Source organism: Bos mutus, chromosome 13, assembly GCF_027580195.1.
Source record: "Bos mutus isolate GX-2022 chromosome 13, NWIPB_WYAK_1.1, whole genome shotgun sequence".
In the NCBI taxonomy this organism is placed as follows: Eukaryota; Metazoa; Chordata; class Mammalia; order Artiodactyla; family Bovidae; genus Bos; species Bos mutus.
The window spans coordinates 57,074,755-57,096,566 of record NC_091629.1 but is presented as its reverse complement, the minus strand read 5'-3'; the positions used below and the strand labels follow the sequence as shown (position 1 = coordinate 57,096,566).

General features: G+C 46.5%; 1 protein-coding gene across 1 annotated transcript; it reads right to left on the bottom strand.

Moving 5' to 3' along the window:
• Nucleotides 1–3,421: 3,421 nt before the first annotated feature.
• Nucleotides 3,422–12,836, bottom strand: R3HDML (R3H domain containing like). The gene is made up of 5 exons (XM_005903200.2): nucleotides 12,579–12,836; nucleotides 9,385–9,503; nucleotides 9,147–9,279; nucleotides 6,964–7,079; nucleotides 3,422–3,839 (listed from the first exon to the last, which is right to left on the bottom strand). The coding sequence occupies exons 1-5, from the start codon at nucleotides 12,834–12,836 to the stop codon at nucleotides 3,707–3,709; spliced, it is 759 nt and encodes a 252-aa protein (XP_005903262.1). The 3' UTR covers nucleotides 3,422–3,706.
• Nucleotides 12,837–21,812: the final 8,976 nt, after the last annotated feature.

Sequence of the window (21,812 nt, the reverse complement as noted above, 5' to 3'; positions counted from 1 at the left end):
AATCTTAGGCATTGAACCACAAAGGAAGTCCCTTGACATTGAACTTTTAAAGCAACTGTCTACACTAGTGCCAGGTACTTTCCCAGATGCTTTCTATGTACTCATTCATTTCATGTTTTGAAGGACCTCATGAGGCAGATACAATTTATGTCCCCATTTACAGGTGAGACTGAGGCGTTAAGATCTTGACTTACCCAAGCACACTTGGCCACTTTGTGTTAAATTTGTACTGAGGCATTCTGGCTTCAGAGTCCAGGCTCTTAACTCTCTTGGCTGGTGAATGTATGAGCAAATGAGCAATCAGATGAGACTGGGGAATGATCTTCAAAGAGCATAAAATATTACGGGGGTTTAAGAACTGTTTCAGATTTCTTGCAGCAAAAGTTCCCAACTTCAAGAGGGGAGGAGAGGGTGAGATGTATGGAAAAAGTAACATGGAAACTTACATTGCTGCTGCTGCTGCTGCTAAGTCGCTTCAGTCGTGTCAGACTCTGTGCGACCCCATAGACGGCAGCCCACGAGGCTCCCCCGTCCCTGGGATTCTCTAGGCAGGAACACTGGAGTGGGTTGCCATTTCCTTCTCCAATGCATGAAAGTGAAAAGTGAAAGTGAAGTCGTTCGGTCGTGTCTGACTCTTAGCGACCCCACGGACTGCAGCCTACCAGGCTCCTCGGCCCATGGGATTTTCCAGGCAAGAGTACTGGAGTTGGGTGCCATTGCCTTCTCCGGAAACTTACATCACCATATGTAAAATAGATAGCCAATGGGAATTTGCTGTATGGCTCAGGAAACTCAAACAGGGGCTCTGTATCAATCTAGAGGGGTGGGATGGGGTGGGAGATGGGAGAGAGGTTCAAAAGGGAAGGGATATATGTATACCTCTGGCTGATTCATGTTGAGGTTTGACAGAAAACAACAAAATTCTATAAAACAATTATCCTTCAATAAAAAAAAGTTCCCAACTTCAGTTGGAATAGCGGCTTAGCCAAGCTAGGGCATTACTGGAGTTCTCACTGCCACATCTGTAGGGGCCAAGGCTTGATAAACACAAGCGTGCCCACTGGGTTCATTCCTTCTTTGACCTGGGGTCTTCTCAGAGACAGTTTCAGAAATGGGGATCCAGGAGGTCTTCTGGAATTCCCAATGGACTTTATACTTCATTATCTCTGTTATTGTTCAGTCACTAAGTCATATCTGACTTTTTGCTACCACATGGACTATAGCCCACCAGGCTCCTCTATCCGTGGGCTTTCCCAGGCAAGAATACTAGAGTGGGTAGCCATTTCCTTCTCTGAGGGATCTTCCCAATCCAGGGATCGAACCTGGGTCTCTGGCATTGCAGGTGGATTCCTTACCTACTGAGTCACCAGGGAAACCCCTCATCATTTCTACCTTTGTCCAGTCCCTGGTTTCTCCCTTCTTAGCTGAGAGGCAGGGGAGTGACACTGGACGTTGGAGTCATACAGAGCATATTCAGACCCAACTTCTATGGCCTTAGTTTTTATGTCTATAAAATGCGAGTAAGATCAATACATAGCAGGATAATTCAATGAGATTAAGAGTGTCCTCAGCATCTCATAAATGCCAATGGTGATTACCCTGGTTATCCTGTTAACTCAGGACATAGGAAGGCAAATCGGGGACCTCAGAAGAGCATAGCCATGGGATCGGAGGGAGCTGAATTAAAATCCCATATCTGCTCCTTACTAGCTCTGTGACCTTATACATGCCATGGAATCCAGAGGGTTACATGCCACTTAAATTTCCAAAACAAGGTTTTCCCTGGTAGTGCAATGGCTAAGATTCTACACTTCCAATGCCGGGAGCCTCTGTTTGACTTGTGGTCAGGGAACTAGATCCCACATGACTCAACTAAAGAGCTCACATGCAAAAAAAAAAAAAAGAAAAATAGAGCTCACATGCCACAGCTAAGAGCTGGTGCAGCTAAATAAATAAATACACTTTTTTAAATCTAAAAAAAAAGTTCCAGAACAGTTTGGGAATTTGACAAAAGGTTGGCAAGTCCTTCCCCCACCTGCCACATAAGGATATTAATAATTTTTAAGGAAATCTAACATTCATTATCACCATTGTGTGATACATGAAAGGACATTTTAATATACCCCCTTCCAAAAAAATTAGGAAGAATATAATCTGAGAATAATGAACTCAGAACCACGTCCTTGTTTTTCTTATTTCATGCATCTCTAGCATTTGGAAATGGGCACTTCTGATAAGTCTCATTTTTCTTAGTTGTAAAGTGGAGTGAGAAGTCAGACACCTGCACCTGTGATCCGCTGATGTACTTGGTGCAAAGCAGGAGCCGAGGGACTGTTAGCACCTGGTCTTCTTTATTTATTTGGCTGTGCCAGGTGTTGGTTGCAGTATGCAGGCTCTTCACTGCAGCATGCAGGATCTAGTTCCCTGACCAGGGATCGAACCAGGATTCCCTGCCTTGGGAGCTCGGAATCTTAGCCGCTGGACCATCAACGAAGCCCTTTCGGCCTTCCTCCTGAGCTGGTTTCCCTCAGCCCATCTCCTCTGCTCCAGTTCCTTCTCTCCTCTTTGACCCTCCTGAGGACTGAGATGGGGACCAGAAAGAGCCAGTGCACAAGATCTCAAAGAATTTTATTGAGGGTGGAGGAAGGCGATATTGGAGACACAGGTACAGCTTGTAGAGTAGATGGGAATGTCCAAGAGGGAAGAATACTCATTCCATCCAGGATCATGTAGGGACTCTGTGAAAAGGGGCTTGTTTTCCATCTGGGTCTTTGAATGAAGCTCTCTCCAGCCAGGCAGGGAGTGGGCCCCAGCTGGAGGGCAAGGTCTGAGGGAGAGATTTTACTATCTCTAAAGACAAAAGGTCTTTTGTGTGTTTTGATAACTGGGTGGGGTGGGGAGAGGGGAAAAGGTTTCTGGGAACGAGAATGAGATTCCCTGGGAGAAAAAAAGGAGAGAGACAGAGAGAGCCAAAGGAAAAAAAAAAAGCCTTAAAAGACAGAATTCCCTCAGCCGAGCTTTGCTTTTAGGCTGTCAGTTCTGAGCATTCAAAGAGGTGTCTAGAACAGCCTGAAGGAGCTTTCAGAGCCTGGGCTTCAACCTGGGTGCCTTCCCAGACAAGCCATGCAGCTCTCAGTAAGTCATGCCCTTTTGCCAAGCCTCAGTGTGCCCACCTGTGAAAAAGATGCCTGGACCCTGCATGGCTTCAGTAACGTACACTGGGGGTGGGGTGTCCACAAGCTAACTACAGTTATTTTGTAAAAGCTTGCAACTGAAATGGTCCCAAATCAGAGAGGGAGACCATTGGTCCACAAAGATGGCCCAGGAGCTGGTTGGCTATTACTGAATGAATGAAGGTAGTTTATTGGATACACAAAGACTTGCGGGTTGGAGGCCTGAGAGTCCAAAAGCTGCTGCCACTGCTTCTTCCGGCCCTGGCTCTCTGAGAACTGAGTCAGTTGAGGATGCAGGCCTCTTTCCTGGAGGCCGGAGGAGAAAAAGATGTAACAGGTAAGAAGGAAAGCAAGGAGGCTGTTTTCTCCGGGTACATGCTGGACGTTTAGGAAATGGAAACAGGAGGGAAGATTCAGGTAGGTGAAGTGAGCCCAACTCACATCCTTAAAAAAGTATTCCTTGACCCTGTCTTGGGGAAGGGACTCTTGGAGCGTCAGGCCCAGCCGGAGACCTGCCAGAGCCCATGGAAAATTCAGAACCACAGGAGCTTGTTTGACTTGCGTCTTGAGAAGCACATGTTGCTGCTGCAGCTGCCTTGGTAGATGGGGGGGCAGGCGGAACACGGCCTCCCCGTCTTGTATGGTGCCTCTCCGATCCAGTTACCCCTGGAAGAGAAGAGGGCCCAGGGAGGCGGGTTGGGGGGACAGATACATGAGCCACCTTCACACAGGTTTTCAAATATCAGCAGGGCCGCTGACTGGCCCTGTAACCAGGTCACAACTGCAAGCCTCAGTTTCTTCATCTCTAAAACCAAGAGAAGACATTCTTCCCACACAGAAATGAGCATATCCAAGCACCTGGCTTGGCAGATAAGCAGTTCCCCAGGAAGTGCAATTTTTTTGATTCCTTCCACACAACCACCCCACCCCAGCCACCTCCCCAAAGAAATCCCTCCCTCCCCTCTCTAACAAGCAGATCTGAGTTCTGATCCTGGTTCTGCCAGCTGGTGACAGAATAAACCATCTCATTTCTTTCTCTTTTTTTTAAAGATTTTTTTTTTTGATGTGGGCCATTTTTAAAGTCTTTATTGAACTTATTACAGTATTGCTTCTGTTTTACGTTTTGGTATTTTGGCCCTGACCAGGGATCAAATCCACACCCACTGCATTGGAAGATGAAGTCTTAACCACTGGACCACTTAACCACTTACCCAGGGACCACCAGGGTAGTTTAGTCCCTAAACTACCTCATTTTTTGAGCCTTGATTTTATCCTCTGAATAAGTTAATGAAATGGTGTCCATAAAAATTATGCAAAAACACTTTGTAACTTACAAAGAAAGAAAGATAGCACTAAGTCGTGTCCGACTCTTGGGATCCCATGAACTGTAGCCTGCCAGGCTCCTCTGTCCATAGGATTCTCCAGGCAAGAATATTGGAGTAGTTTGCCATTTCCTTCTCCAGGGGAACTTCCCGATCCAGGAATTGAACCCAGGTCTCCCACATTGCAGGCAGATTCTTTACCAACTGAGCTATGCGGGAAGCCCCTGTAACTTATAAGGTAATATGCAAATAAGAACTATAATAATTAGATACTGGGTGTAATTCAACCATGGGAGACGTGCCTGTGAAACCTCTTTGTGGCCTCTGCTGTACATTTATTTTTCATGGACAGTCATCCAAAACCATCCTACCTGCTATGAAGTTAATCTTCTCAATAGATTTGGGGAGGGGCGCGGATAGGGAGCCATTGCTTAAAGGTAACAGTTTTTTCTCTTTGGGATGATGAAAACATTTTGGAAATAGAGGTGATGGTTGTACAACACTATGAATACAATTAATGCCACGAAATAGTACACAGTACTTAAAAATAGCTAAAATGGCAAATTTATGTTATATATATATTTTTTACCAAGATTGAAAAAAATGAATACTGTGATACACCAAAAACCCATTGAGTTGTACACTTCAAATGGATAAATTGTATGGTATGTGAATTATATCTCAACTAAGCAGTTTTTTAAAAAAGAACAAACCAGGGATTCCCTGGCCATCCAGTGGTTAAGATTTGGTGCTTTCATTTCCAGGGGCCGTGTTTGATTCCTGGTCAGGGAACTAAAATCCCACAAGCCCCGAGGCGTGGCCAAACAAACAAAACAAACCTTCATCCCATCATTCTCCTGCTCAAGAACTTTTAGTGGTTTCTCATTGCCTGTGCAGGAGTTTGCAAACTTTTTATGTAAAGGGCCAGATAGTAAATATTTTAGGCTTTGGGGGCCAAACGTCTTTATTGCACAAAAGCAGCCCTAGAGGATATGTGAACAAATGTGGTCATGTTTCAATAACAGTTTATTTATAGAAATAGGCAGCAGGTCAGATTTTGGCTGTGGGCTGTAGTTTGCTGGCCTCTAGCTTATGAATCACAACTACGGTTTTGGTCAGGCTTTCCAGACTGCTCTGGCTTCCCTGATAGCTCAGCTGGTAAAAAAAAAAATCCGCCTGCAGTGCAAGGGACCTGGGTTCGATCCCTGGGTTGGGAAGATCCCCTGGAGAAGGGAAAGGCTACCCACTCCAGTATGGAGAATTCCATGGACTGCATAGTCCATGGGGTGGCAAAGAGTTGGACACGACTGAGTGACTTTCACTTTCCAGACTGCTCTAGTGGCACATAGATCCAGCTTACACACCAGATCTTCCCACAGCTCTTTTCTCCATCCAACCCAAAGAGTTCTCTTTTCTCCCTCTTCATCCACCTCAAGGCCTAAAATCAGTCCCCCAGGATCTTGCTCGGGGCGGCCTAATAATCTCACCTCTAGCTGGTGCTGTTAGTGATCTCTCAAGCTCCAGTGCCTTATTGTCTCAAACATCAAACACTCTTTGTAGGCAGAAATTGAATCTTTTTCCTCCAAAAGTGATGGCTGAATAACAATAAGTAAAGTCAGCCAAAGTGCTTAGAAAAGTGTGGATTTCTGGTTTCATATGGGTTCGTTCATTCATTCATTCAACCAAGACTTCTAGTGGGCATCAGGATTTGTGTCAGATGCTGTGAGTCCACAGTTTTCAAAAGGTGCTCCCGGAAGTTTAGGGGCAGGGAATGTGGGTGGTGGAGACACCAGGGGATGATGGAATAAAAGTCATCCTTTTTTTGTTTAATTTAACCACTTGAGGGAAAGTTCTGCTTTAAGAAAAACCAACAGTTTGAAATCACTGTAGTAAAAGGATATAAAAATGAATCAGGTCTATTTTCTGCTCTCCAAGACTTCTCTTGACCTCTCTCCCACCTAGCTGACTGGAGTCTGGAAGAAGCAGCTGAGCATGCTCACTGCATCCTTCCTTTCTTTCCTGTGGGATCTGCCTCCCTGCAGGGAGCATATGTCCTTGGTGGCTCTGTTTCTTGTGGGAAGCTTAAAGGGGCCAGCACTATACTTAGAAGAGGCCTCTGGTTGTCCAGTGTTGCTTGTTAATGGATGTGAAGGTTTAATTCAACAGCGAGCTATTTGCAAGCCCACTTGGCTGGCAGAGCTAAAACACATTCTCCACTACTGGCTTCATCAGGGAGACTGCCTATCTACTATCCACCTGCCTTGGTCCTCTGTCTATCACCCAATTGACTGTGAAGCTTGGGTAAAGAAAAAGGATTCTCGATCAATTCTAAAAGTACCAAACTGTATGGTGTATTTAGAACAGAGGAGGGCAAGGTGTCCTGTGTGTCTTCCTTTTATGAGAATCCTGCCCACCTTGTGAGCCACCCTCCTGCCCCAGAGTCCCCTCGATCTCAAAGCTGCACTCACTTAATGGCATAGTTGCAGACCAGGTACACAGCCTGGCGCCAGGTGCTGCCCCAGACGCGGATGCTGCCACAGGTGTGGATGGCACAGCCCAGCCGATTAGAAGATGCCCACACCATCTGAGAAGGGAGGACAAAGGAAAGGGAGGCTGTGAGAAGGACTTGGGCCTGGAAGTTTCCTGCACTTGCTCAGTTCAGGGTGGATGCATTAGCTGAGGTTTTCCTGGGGGAGGCAACTGTCTCAAAAGTGAGAGGATGGAGGCATACGGTACTATTAATATAATGTTTCCCAAACTTTATTTTTTACTGCAATCAACAGTAGGGAAAACAGTTTTATATTGTTACCCAGTGCACCAACACACACACACACACACACCCCCCTACTCCTCTTGCACAAAAGTTTTACGAACTAATATTTAATCTTATCATATAGAAGGATATATGCTAATGTTTTCTATAGTGTTCAATTAGATTTCTTTCTTTCCCCCCTTATGAACAATGCTTGAAAATCATTGTTGTGTTGGAGATTAGAACACAAACTTTTTTTTTTAGAAAAGAAAAAAATTTTACTTGAAAAGAAATACAAGGAAGTCCAGCCTCAAAATGACCAGCCAGCCAAATACAAACCACAGTAATTAAAGGAAATGAATACAAAATTTCTAAGATTACCAGGTTTTCCATTAATCTGTTCCTGATTTAAAAAAAAAAAAAAAAAGCGAAACAGTATCTTTCTCAAAAGATTACATATCCACAAAGGAAGGGACCTGTGTTTAGGTATCCATGTCACAAAAGGCGAAGATGAAATTGTTTTTGCAAAGCCTTATGGGAAATACTCAAGGTTTCAATATTGGAAGGATGCAGGCTAAACAGACTAACCTGTTGTTCCTGGTTTATCTCAGTATACAAATTGCTATTTCTCATGAACTGTGGTACATGATATGCTTGCTGCTGCTGCTAAGTCACTTCAGTCGTGTCCGACTCTGTGTGATCCCATAGACGGCAGCCCACCAGGCTCCTCCGTCCCTGGGATTCTGCAGGCAAGAACACTGGAGTGGGTTGCCATTTCCTTCTCCAATGCATGAAAGTGAAAAGTGAAAGTGAAGTCGCTCAGTCCTGTCTGACCCTCAGTGACCCCATGGACTGCAGCCTTCCAGGCTCCTCCATCCATAGGATTTTCCAGGCAAGAGTACTGGAGTGGGATGCCATTGCCTTCTCCCATGATATGCTTAGTCATAAAGAAACCAGGAGAAAGTGTCAGTTTTCCTTTCATATTATTCATGGGGAAAAAAATCTAGAAGCAAATGTACTACCCTGTTACCTTTGGGAAATAGAATTGAGAGAAGAGCTTACTATCTACAGTGCACATTTCTATAGCATTCAAATACCTTATTATTTCTTTTTTTACAAATTTATTTATTTTAATTGGAGGTTAATTACTTTACGATATGGTATCGGTTTTGCCATACATCCATATGAATCTGCCACAGGTGTACACGTGTTCCCATCCTGAACCCAGAACATAAACTTTGAAGATAAACAGCCTTGGGTCAGTTTCTCAATATCAGAAGCTGTGTGACTTTGACCAGTCACTTAACTGCTCTGTGCCTTGTTTCTCCTTTGGTAAAATGGGGGTAATAATATCTCATGGATGTCAGGAGGGACATTTGGCTTAAGCCTCACATTTCCTAGGAGAATTTTCTTCAGTGTTTGACATTTACTGCAAATGAGTCACAGAGAAATTGGCAGGTCTCCAAAAGAAGACCTTTGTCCTACCATTGGTCCTATTTCTTATAACACTATACTGCATTGTATTTTTATGTACCATAAGTGGTACCATCTCAATATGAGCACTCTGAATACACTACGATTTTTGGGTAATCTTATTTGGCATTTCTTTTTTAAGACAGCACAGCCTTGGAAACTAGAAAATACTGGGAAACATTTGGACCTATTGATAGCAAAGGCACTCTTGAACTTGTCAGAACACACATCTCCATTTTGGGGTCAAACAATATGGTCCACTGACCTAAGACACTCAAAATAAGACCCAGTTCAGTTCAATTCAAGGTATATACAGGAAAAGGCTCATTATGTAAGAGCAAGTCCGTAGAGGCCTGTGTTTTATTTCGAGCTGCTGTCCACCACATTCTATTTCTCCCACCAGCCCTTCATCCCTACAAAGGGTACCTGGGTGTAGTGGGAGCAGACAGGGCCACTGCAGCGCCAGGGGCAGCGCGGGGTACAGTCCTTTGGGGCAGGAAACAAGTAATGCCGCTTCTCCTCTGACCAAGACTTCACAAGATCCACCACCGAGCGGTACCTGGGAAGGTGGAGGCGATGGAAGAAACTCAGACCGTGTGCTCGGTGAACTTGCTGAGTGAAAGAAGGGCAGTGTAGTGACGGGGTGAAGGGAGGGCTCACTCACCGGCCGGAATGGACAGACAGGTTCTGGCCCACGTATCTCATCAGCTGTGAGGGCCCGTGGGCCCAAATGCACTGGGAGGCCCAGGCCTCAGCCGACCTGGCCAGCCGCTCGTCCCAGACCTGGGGAAGCAGAAAGGTCATGAAGTTCCCAGTGGGAGGAAAACCACCACCATCTCAGTAGTATCTAGAAATGCAAATATAAGTGGTATCATGACTCCTCCATCTCCTGGGAACCCTGCAATAAATCCACTTAATTAATAAGAAAACTGAGCCTTAGAGAAGGCCTGTGACTTCAAGGTCAATAGCAAGTCCACACGAGAGCTGAGATCCACACCTAGCCTTCTGACTCTTAGCCCGATACCCTTTTTCCTTCACTGGACTTCAAGCTTGGGGTTCCCTGTTCTGAGGGGGTCCCAGGGATTGGCCTGGGAGTTCCCAGCTATCCCTAGAAGAGACTGAGCCCAGGATAATAGGAAGAGAATGGATTTTTTTTTATTAAAATTTGAAAATGTGTTTAACATTAAATTTTTAAAATTCAAAATGTGTTTGTTTTTAATAGTGAAAACATGCACACATTTACTATGTAAGCTGTTGAAAGGAGAAGTGGAGAGTCTTTCATCTTCGTCTTATACTAGTCCCTAATCTTATACTAGCCACCCAGACTCTGGAGGTAACCATCATTGTGAGTTTCTTGTGTCCAGTTGCAGAAATATTCCACACCCATAAGCATATAATATATATATAAAATGTATATATGATTATATGCAAAAATGTAATTATATATAATATAATGTATGTAATATATGTAATTACATATCATATTGTGTTAATATATAAATAAAATATATATTATGTAAAGATAATAATTATGTATATATACACATATAATCCTTCCTGGAGAAGGAAATAGCAACCCACTCCAATATTCTTGCCTAGAAAATCCCATGGACTGCAGAGCCTGGTGGTCTACAGCCCATGGGGTCGCAAAGAGAGTCAGACATGACTTAGCAACTAAAGTGTTAGTCACTCAGTCGTGTCCGACTCTTTGTGACCCCATGGACTGCAGCCCGCCAGGCTCCTCTGTCCATGGAATTCTCCAGGCAAGAATACTGGAGTGGGTTGCGATTTCCTTCTCCAGGGGATCTTCCCAACCTAGGGATTGAACCTGGGTCTCCTGAATTGCAGACAGACTCTTTTATCAACTGAGCCACCAGGCAATAACAACATATACATATGTATGTGTGTATATATATATATATATATATATATATGTGAATTTTTTTGACAGATGGCAGGATGCCAGACATTCTATTTGGCACCGTGCTGTTTTCATTTAACCAGACAGGTTTGTCTTAGCGATGATTCTACATCAGCACATAGAGAATACCCTCCTCCTCCTCGGTAATGGCTTCTTAATTTTCCCATCTATGAATGCCCCAAGTTTTATATCTCAAAAAAGGATCACTTACTTAAAAAAAAATACTAGTTCCCTTCCACTCTGACTTCCTGAGATTCTGAGATATTATTTGTTCCTTCATTTCATCTGTCATTTAGCAAATATTGAACAAGGACTCACAGTCTAGCAAGGAAATGAGACGTTAAGCAATCATTACAGTTGGCTGGTGTGAGAATGTGAAACGGAACCTGGTCTTTTTTGGAGCCATAGAGAGAAAGTGATCCTTGAGCAAGGGATATTTAGCCAGATACCTGTCCTGTGGGCTGAAGCCAGCTAGTGAAGCAATGGGGACACCCAAAGAAGGGTCCAGACATCTCCCCGGGGTTGTGAGACTCATCCATTCTTAAAGAAAGTAGAGGAATGTTTTCTTCATGCTTCAAAGGGGTGAGCTGAGGTAGGGGCATGCAAACCTCTAACCCATGCTCACTGACCCTCCCCAGGGCCCCTCCTGGTGGAACTGTCTAGCTCTCTCTCTTCCACAATACATGCAACAATCAAACACCTGTTGCGGGGAGGGCTTTGCACACAGGGCTGGTGCTCAGTAAATGTGTCATTGTTTGAAAACTGGAGGGCCTTCTACGTGCCAGCCATTGTGTTAATCAATGGATGAGTCAGTTAATGAACAAATAAACGGCTCCCCCACCTTTAGCTGCCTGCCATTTGGGCTCCCATCCCCACCCCTCCCAACACCTTATTGTACCTGATGTCGTATTCTACATAAATGTTGTGGTTGATCTTTGTTTTTTATCATGCCCACTGAAATGGAAGCTCTGTGAAGGACAAGACCTTGTCCATCCTGTTCTCGGCAGTGTCCACAGGGCTTAGCAGTGGTGCCTAGCTCCAAGCAGGAGATGCTACATAAGTGAATGAACACATGGCAAAAGTACAAGTGTTTGCAGGCAGTTAAGGGAGCAGGTATCTGTCTTACAGGGGGCGGCTGACAATCCTTTTCCCTAAAGAAATCTGTAGGTGAGCTGGAGGCCTATCTCTACAGGCTAGTTTGGGACAATGGTCCTGGGGGAGGGGCTGCGATAATGAAAAAGGTTCCCTCCTCCCCTCCGGAGTCAGGCTGGTAGGGGGCTGGGGTGAGACACCCCCTTCTCCCCTGATCCCCCATTCTGCCTCTTTGAAGGAAGACATCCCAGCGTCCTTTGCTGGTCAGCTGCTGTTTCTCCCCCAGCCTGTGCCCTCCACCCCCACCCCAGAAACTAATCCCTATCTCTCCCAATTCTACCCCCAGAGACTTGTGGACAGACTGGGAGTGTCATCAAACCCCTGGGGCAAAGAGACAATGGCAGGGAAATCTCCAGCCACCCACCCACTGCTGATCCCCAGCAGGAAGCCAGAATTCTTGGAAAAGGCATTGTGTTAGTTAAGACAACAGCTTTAGCAGCTGGCAGAGCTGGGGTGTAATCCCAAGTGGGTGACCTTCAACGAATTAATTCTCTGCTTCTCGATTTCTTTATTTGGAAAATGCAGATAAATCCCACCTTGAAGGAAGAGGGTTCTGTGTAAGTGCCTGGGGCACAGAGAATGCGCCATAAATCGCAGTCCTCTGCTCCTGCCTGCAGAAAGGACCTATATAAAGCCTTAGTTTTCTCATCTGTAAAATGGGCAGACTTCACAGGGCCCAGATACTGGCTAGAAAGGCTAGACTCGTGAGTGGTTCAGCCCTTCCAGGGAACACCGAGTCAACTGGCATTTGCCAGAGAGGGCACTGGCAGAGCATGAGGACTCACCATATACTCCATGTTGGCAGCAGGTGGGTGCACGCTGGCCCGGATGTGGTTGTGATAATCCAATAAGGCACTCATGTCCCGGGCAGAGATGTGGCGCTTCCGCCGGTACCGAGGCACCCCCAGGCCACTCAGGGGCCTCACAGCTGTGCCCTTGGTCTGGGTCAGTGCCAGGGTGGTGTTGGGCATCAAGGCGTTCATTGTCTGGCCTGCCCAGAAGAGCAGGCCTGCCAGGCCCACGGTGCCGGACAGCGGGGGCATAGCTGGCTGGAAGGGGTCCCACGTCTGGCCTCGTGCAGTCAGAGCTGGCTGCCTGGAGGGGGCGGTCATGAGGGCACCAAACCCTGAGTGCTCCCCAGCATTCCCACCCTAGAGGATGCTAACTGCTGGGAGCTTGACACAGACCTCCCAACACAGCTCTGGTGGCGGGGAGCAACACTCCATCCTTCCCACCCCATGGACTGAGTGGATGGTGCAGTGGGAAGAATTGCCCAGACAGGGACTTTCCTGGGGGTCCAATAGCTAAGATGCCACGATCCCAATGCAGGGGGCCCAGGTTCAATCCCTGGTCAGGGAACTAGATCCCACATGCCACAACTAAGAGTTTGCAAGCCACAACTAAAGACCCTGTGTGCCTCAACTAAGATCTGGTGCAGCCAAATAAATATTTTTTAAAAAAGATAGAAAGAAAAAATAAAGAAATGCCCAGAGAGTGGCTGAATTTGGACCAGGCCCTGGAGTGAGACAACACTTCAAAGTCGGAGTTCCATCCCACCAGCCCAGGAAGCAGACCCCACTCCTCCCCAGACTGGATACCCTCTGCACCAATCTCACTCCACACGGGCTCTGTCGGTGCCCTCAGAGGGGCAGCGCCCACCTCCCCTGAGGCATCGGCCAGGGCGCTCTCGTCCCCAAGTTGCTGCAATTTCAGGGTGGAGTTCAGTTCAGTTCAGTCGCTCAGTCGTGTCCGACTTTTTGCGACCCCACGGACTGCAGCATGCCAGGCTTCCCTGTCCGTCACCAGCTCCCGGAGCTTGCCCAAACTCTTGCAAGACACAGAAAGAAGGAAGAGACTGAAAGAGGCAGACAAAAAGAAAAGTGAGAATCAGAGAAAAAGAAAATGAGGGAGACAAAAAGATCACTGACATAAAAAGATCCAGAAAAGAGCTATGAGACAAAAAAGGTAGAAAGATACAGAGAGAAAGAGAGACGACGTTGGGGCAAAAAGAGAAGGAACATGGGAGAGACAGAGAGAGAGAAAGAGGGGGGGAAAGAACAGACAAGATAGAGAAAGAAATACTGGGAAGAGAACCACAGAGAGGGGTCTGGGAGACAAGGCGGCAGGCTCCCCAGGGGCGCGTACCCAGGATGGGTAGCCCAGGCTGGCGGCGGGAGGCGGCCCAGGAGGCAGGGGACCTCTGCAGACGCCCAGCCCTCCTGCCGCACAGCGACTTAAACGTTCCGCCAAGAGCTGATGGCATCTGACGTCCCAGCCCCCCAGCCCCCCAGCCCCCTCCCCTTCCAGCCGGGCCAGGCTCGAAGCTCCGCCTGCCAGTCCGTGGGCTTCTCTCTCCTCCCTCTCTCCGCCGTTCCACCTGAAGTGCAAGGGGGCCGGGGCTGAGCTGCCGGTCAGGATAGGGGTGCGGTCAAGGCAGGGATTCCCGGACGAAATACCACCTCTCCTCAGGAGACCTCAGATCCCGAGCCTTTTCTCTGCCTTCCAGACCCCACCTATTACGGCCATCTCGCATCCAGAAAGTGTTTTTCTCTTTTCTCCACAAAGTCCTCCAGCCCCAGAGTTGGCAGCTTTCATATGGTTCCCATCTAATGAGCCTGGCTGAACTTGGATGCTGAGCTCGAGTATACAAGCTCAGCCAAGCTCTCAGAAGCAGATACGATCCCTCCCCATTTTAGATGAAAAACCAGTCTCCAAAGAGGTGAAGAAACAGTCCAAAGTCAAGCCAGCCTGTCTGCTGTGGGGCCAGGATTCACATCCAAGTCTGACCCCAGGGAGGGCCCTGCTAGTATGTAACAAGGATGTCATTTCTGTAACCAAACCAAGTATAGATGCATGGGGGGGAAAGCCCGATGAGAATATTAGAATATTTGCTGCGAGGCCCCTCAAACATAGGACCATGCAGCCTAATTAATTAAGCCAGTGGATCCGGATTCAAATCCCCATTATTTTGTGTTTGAGGGTTTTTTTTTTTTTTGGTTGTTCTTTCTTTAAAAAAAAAAAAAAAAGCCTTTTTATGCTCACTAACTGGTGTCCTTGGGCAGATTACTTAACCATTTGTGCTTTATCTGGAAAATGGGAGAAATAAAGGTTCTTTCCTTACAACACTGATGCCAGGATTAAATGAATTCACATCTAATTGAACTGGTGGAGCACTGAGTGGAGCTCTTTAGGTGTGTGTGCATGTGCTTATGAGAGTATGTGTGTTTGTTATAGGTGTATAAGCACACACAGACACACATGTGAGGGCTTGTGTGTCACATATAGGTGTATGGATGCGTACATGATCAAGCAGATGTCTGTACCTGTGTGTGTACTTGCATGAGTATGCATGTGCTTGCATGTTATGAATGCGCAAGCACACACATACAAGCACGTCCTTCTGATGATTTCTGTGTCATATGCATGTGTTAATGCATAAATATTCAAGGATGTGTGTGTGTGTATGTGTTGACAGAACTCCTTTGATCTCTGAGTTGCTGTACTTTGTTGTTGACAAAGAATTCCATTTTCTCTTCTCTGATTCCTTGTATTCTTCACAAATAAAAAGCGATGCCTTTGCAACAGGAAGGGACAGATTTACAAGAAAGGTGTTCCATTAAAAAATCCAAAGTTGAAGCACTTGTAATCTTCAGTCTCCACTTCCAGAGACCTTTCTGAGAAGTTCCAGGCAGAACCCAGTCTCCGGTGCCGAGCTGAGCCCTGGCCCAGGTGACGATGCAGGGCTGGGAACTGGGACGGGGCTACCCAAGTGCGGTCCTCCCCAGACGCATGGAATTCCCGCCCCAGGCAGCCGCCCAGCCTCAGCCTCGGCGGCCCAGACAGTGCCGGCTGCCAAAGCACACACCTTTTCCCCTGGAGCAGCTTCCCCCAGCCCAGGCTGACTGCTGGATGCTGGGGGAGGCGGGGCACACAGAGGCAGTGGCGGCTGGGGGCTGCTGACTCTGACCTCTACATGGCTTTCCCATCACGCCAGAAAGACAAGAGGCACTGGCTCCGATCTAGCTCCATTCTCTGCCTCCAGTAGGCTGGGTGTCCTGGGGCAAGTCTCTATCCTTCTCCGGGCCATTGGAGCAACTGGACTTAGGGCTTTTCTGTCTACAGTGAGCTGAGAACCATGACATACCAGGCGGCAGAGGAGGCAAACACAAACAGCTTTGGCACTGATGACCCAGGAGTGTGTGCCCCACTCTCCCTGAGCGCTAAATACCAACCTCTCCCATGTCCTGGCCACTTGCAACGGTCCAGAGCATTAGATCCATGACTCACTTGGTCCTTGCAGCTGCCTTTGAGGCAGCAACCCTGCCCACAGACAGATGGGGACTCAGAGCTTCAGTGACTTGTCCTAGGGCCTGTTTGTTTGCTAACTGGGTTCTGGCAGTGAACATTCTTGCCCATTTTACAGAATGCACACGCATCCACTGTGCACACACCACACACACATGCATGTATACACACACAGATACCCTCCTCCCACAAAATATGAGACAGCTGGTTCCCCCAGTCCCTTAAATTCTTGCTGTCAGATGCCCTCAGGTGCTTTTCCATAAATACACAGAAGCCCACCCTTTACACACTTGATCATGTTAACACATAGAAGCGGCAGGTATTTGTTCTTTCCTCAGTGCTCAGAACCATTTCAAGCACTTTACCTGGATGAGACCATCCAATCTTCAGACCCACCCTATCAGGTTGGTATTATTACTGTCATCGTAACCATTTTTCTATACGTGAGGGAACAGGCACACAGAAGTGAGTCTTTGGCCTGGGGTCTCACAGCAGGTGGGGGGCAGAGGTGGGATGGGCCAGGCTAGTCCCACTGCCTCTCCGGAGAGACAGACAGACATCTGAGGAAGGCACGGCCTCGCAGTCCAACCATGTGTACAAAATCACCATCTCCTGAGACTTCCCTGATGGTCCAGTACTTAAGACTGTGCTTCCAATGCAGGGGATGTAGGTTCAATCCCTGGTCTGGGAACTAAGATTCCACGTGCCTTGCAGTGTGGCAAAAAGAAAAAAAAAATCACTGTCTCCTACCCGACATGTTCACACATCCAGAACAACCCAGAAAATCACACTGGTAGCAAACATACAGAAACACCCGCGGCCAGTCCACCAGGTAGGACCTTGCCTGCTGTCCTTGTTGACTAAGCCTGTCCCGAGGTTCACTTTGACAGGTTGGTGTTGTTTAATTGCCAAGTCATGTCTAACTCTTTGTGACCTCATGGACTGCAGCACGCTAGGCTCCTCTTTCCTTCACCATCTCCCAGAGTTTGCTCAAATTCATGTTCAATGAGTCAGTAACGCCACTGAAGCATCTCATCCTCTGCCACCCTTTTCTCCTTTTGCCTTCAATCCTTCTCAGCATTAGGGTGTTTTCTTCTGACAAGTCGGCTGTTTGCTTCAGGTGGCCAAAGTATTGGAGCTTCAGTTCAGCAACTGTCCTTCTGATGAATATTTAGGGTTGATTTCCTGTAGGATCGACTGGTTTGATCTCCTTTCTGTCCAAGGGACTCTTCGAGTCTTCTGTAGCACCAGAACGCAAAAGCATCGATTCTTTGGCACTCAGCCTTCTTTATGATCCAACTTGCCCATCTGTACATGAATACACAGGTTGCCAGTGGATAAAAATGTTAGGGGTGAAGGCAGGAAATAATCAGAGATGGCCCAGATGAATGTCCTGGGCTGGGATCTCACTTCAGGGTAAGAGCTTTACTCACCCCTGGATTTTGTCACACTGGATTCAGCTATTGCTTCATCTTCACCCCTACTGGAATTCTCTTGGGCAAGTGAAGGGGAGATTCTTCTAGATAGCAGTAGTATTTGAGGCAGTACATCTCAGTGACTAACACTGCTGACTCTGGATCCAGACAGCCTGGGTTCATGGCTTACTAGCTGTGTGTCCATGGGCAAGTTACTTAACCTTTTGTGCCTTGATGTCTCACCTATAAAATAAGGCTGCCTTGTGGAATTGTTGTGAGGATTAAATGAACTGAGACACGTGACACAAGGCCTGAGTAAGCAGTCAATAAATGTTAGCTATAACTGATGATAATAATAACAACAACAATAACAGTCAACATTTATTTAGCACATACTAGATGGGCTTCTCTGGTGGCTCAGACGGTAAAGAATCTGCCTGCAATGCAGAAGACCAGGGTTCGATCACTGGGTTGGGAAGATCCCCTGGAGAAAGGAATGGCTACCCACTCCAATATTTTTGCCTGGAGAATCCTATGGACAGAGGAGCCCCACAGTCTGTGGAGTCACAAAGAGTTGGACACAACTGAGTGACTAACACTTTCATTTTTTTTTCAGGTGCCAAGCACTAAGTGCTATAAGAGTCCGATATCATTCAAGTTTTGCTCCAGTTTTATGGATTAGGGTTCAGAATCTCCATTCAACAGACGAAGAAGTGGAAACTCAGAGAGGTTAAGTACCTTGTCCAAGGTCACACAGCTAGTCCCGGTGGAAACTGGATTCCAGAGCCAGGTCTGTTTCTTACCCCAGGGTTCTTTTCAGACAATAAAGTTGCTTTTAAGAAGAGTCTGTGTAGGGACTCCCCCGGTGGTCCAGTGGTTAAGACTCCACACTCCCAATGCAGGGGCACAATGGAAAAAAGCCCATGTAGTACAACACAAGGAATATAAGACTATAAATGGAGTATAACCTTTAAAAATTGTGAATCATTATATTGTCCATGAATTAATATAATATTGTACATCAACTGTACTTTAATTTTAAAAGAGATTAAAAAGAAGAAGAGACTTCTTCTTTGGAACAGGAGCCTGGTGCTTGAGAGAGGAGACTAAGAAAGTTGGAATGTCCTTAGAGATCTTCCAGATCACCCCTTCATTTGCCAGTTGAGGAAATAGGTTCAGAGTGGGTGAGTGACTTGTCCAAGGACACACAGCAATTGGCAGACTCAAAACTTCAACCCAGATTTGTGTCACTCCAAATCCAAACAAGGGAAAGAGGGAGCTGGGAGGGAGGAAAACACATGTGAAAAATAGGAATGGTGATCCACACTCTTCAAAACTCTTTGGTCAAATGTTCTAAGTTCTTCTAAAAGACAACTGAGAAAATGAAAGAGATGGAGGTGGAAATCAATAGAGACTCAAAAGATACACATTTTTTTAAATATTTATTCTTATTGATTTATTTGCCTGCATGTGGGATCTTCGAAGTTCCTTGTGGCATGGGAACTCTTGGTTGCAGCCTATGGGATCTAATTCCCTGACCAGGGATCAAACCCGGACCCCTGCATTGGGAGCATGGAGTCTTAGCAACCGGACCACCAGGGAAGTCCCTACATTATTTTATATGGGCAAATTTTTTATGGACTCCACTGTTGAGGGATGTGAACTTGAGTGCGGACAAAGAAATATTATAGAAGTCAAGCTGTAATTGAGGTGGGACATTTAAGAGGCTCCTATTTCTTGATCTGACTGGGGGTTACAAGAGGTTCACTCTATTGGGTCCCACATTGGTTTTATGTGACTTTCTGTACTTATGTTTTATTTTTCAGTACAAAATCTTTTAAAAAAAATAACAGCAGTGGTAATTTATACAATGACATCTTCCGTCTGTTACTGTCCTAACCCTGCATGAGGATTTTAGCCTTCTTTCAGCAGTTGAGGATGTGAGGTTCAAAAAAGGAGGTAGCTTCCTCATAGTCATACAGCAAGTAACTCTGGGAGCCAGAACTCAACCCTTGTGGTTGGTGTGTCTCTGCAGCCCTGCTGTGGCTGGGCTGCCAGTGGCAAGTGGTACCCGACACAGCAGTAGGGGGTGTTCGGGAGATCTGACGACAGATTCAGAAACACTGACTTCTTGGAAAAGAAATAAAGCACACCCAGAAGCACCTCTGGGCTCCCAGGTCTTCTGCTCTCTCATAAGTCATGTCACCTCTTCGGTGAGTTACCCAGAGGGAGGCAGGATGGTTTAGGAGTTGCAAGGACCAGAGCTGTGACCACAGATGAGTGACCTTGGTCTGGGTGACCCGAGGCAAGTCTCTGAGTTTCAGCTTCCTCATCTGTATAATGGGAACAATAAACAGGCACTACATTATTTGGCTATTATGATAAATTCAGTGAGATACAGGAATTGTCAACACACAAAGCAAGTTTGTTCAGTGTTAGCTATTAACCTGCCCAAGCAAACACCACGTGACTCCATTGACAAGATGCTTAAGAATGGGCAAAACTAGAAGACTTCCCTGGTGGTCCAGTGGTTAAGAATCTGCCTGCCAATGCAGGGGGACATGGGTTCAGTCCCTGGTCTTGGAAGATCCCACTTGCCACAGAGCAACTCAGCCTGTGCTCTACCCTGAGATGCAGCTGCTGAAGCCTGCACATTTTAGAGTCTTGCTCTGCAGCAAGAGAAACCGCAGAAAGAGAGCAGCCCCAGCTCACTCTCTTTCCCCAGCCCCAGGAAGCTTGATGGCATGTATATAAAAATTCATCCAGCTGTACACTTAAGATCTGAATACCGTAAATTATACCTTAGTCTTCCCAGATGGCGCGGTCATAAAGAATCCACCTGCCAATGCAGGAGACGCAGGTTTGATCCCTGGGTAGGGAAGAAGCCCTGGAGAAGGAAATGGTAACCCACTCCAGTATTCTTGCCTGGAAAATTCCATGGACAGAGGAGCCTGGCGGGCTACAGTCCATGGGGTTGCGAAGAGTCAGACAGGACTGAGCAACTGAGCATACACACAAGTTACACCTTAAATAAAAACTGAGTTATAGACGGTTTGAAAAGCCTTTGTTTAATTTCAAAGAGTTCTTTCAACAAGTATCAAATTAAAATCTAATAAAAGAAAACGCACCCACATACCAACAGAAGTAACCCAATTTTGTCTTCCCAACGCACACTTCCTACCCAATACACAGACATATCCTTCCCAGTACACCCACCAAAACCCCCAACACTTTATACACATAGCCAAAGACCCCACCATCCACACAAAGAGAAGTCACAGCCCAACAGAGCAGACATACCTGCACTCCCACTCAACCTCACAGCACATCCATCTTTAAATAGATGGTTTTCAACTTTGGGTGTGTGTGAAAACACACCTTACTTTTATACACACAGAGACACACACGAACCAAACCCATAGACCAAATTGGCTTGGGCAGATTTGTGAGTCAGACAGACTGGGTGGGGGTCTTGGCTCCACCACTTCCTCACCGCAGGACCTAGGGCAGGTCATGCAATTTCTCTGAGCCTCAGTTTTCTGATCTGCAAAATGGGCCCAATAAGATCTTCTCTCATGAGATGAAATAAAATAAAAAGGAAGACCAGGAGTAAAAAAAGCTTATTGAGGGAAGGAGTTGCATGGTTTGTCTCTGTATCCTCGATGACTCACAACACGTCATTATAGTAGACTCATAGGTGTTGTCAGTTCTCACCAGATTAAATTTGCTACAATCCTAATGGAAATTCCAACAAAGTTATTGGAGGAAATTGGCAAGTGGATTCTGAACTTCGTGTAGGAGAGCCGTGGCCCAGGAATTCTCAAAGACACTCCCTTAGTCATAATCTTAGTAATATGTGGTGATTGAGCAGACAATAGAAAAATGAAAAATGAGGCGAGGATGAGCCTGGGACATAGGGGTACACCAAGGAGGACAGCATGGGCAAAGGCTGTGAGGCTGGAGGGCGTTTGGTGCATTTGAGGAACTGAGAAAAGGCGGGTTAGGGAGGATTAGAGGGGGCACTAGTGGTAAAGAACCTGCCTGCTAATGCAGGAGACAGAAGAGACACAGGTTCGGTCCCTGGGCTGGGAAAATCCTCTGGAGGGCATAGCAACCCACTCCAGTATTCTTGCCTGGAGAATTCCATGGACAGAGGAGCCTGGCGGGCTATAGTCCATGGAGTCGCAAAGAGTTGCACATGACTGAAGCGACTTAGCAGGCATGCACACAGAGGGGACAGAAGGGTACGAGGTGGCCCAGAGATGGGGGCAGAGGTGAACAGAGACTATTTGTGCTGTT

Bases quoted from the DNA above. Each gene is read 5' to 3' on its own strand.
- R3HDML (XM_005903200.2), bottom strand. From the start codon at position 12,836: ATGCCCCCGCTGTCCGGCACCGTGGGCCTGGCAGGCCTGCTCTTCTGG. The intron at 9,504-12,578 runs GTGAGTCCTCAT...CTGCTTCCCCAG, and splicing joins CTGCCAACATGGAGTATATG to GTCTGGGACGAGCGGCTGGC. The intron at 3,840-6,963 runs GTGAGTGCAGCT...CTTCTCTTCCAG, and splicing joins GTCTGCAACTATGCCATTAA to GGGTAACTGGATCGGAGAGG.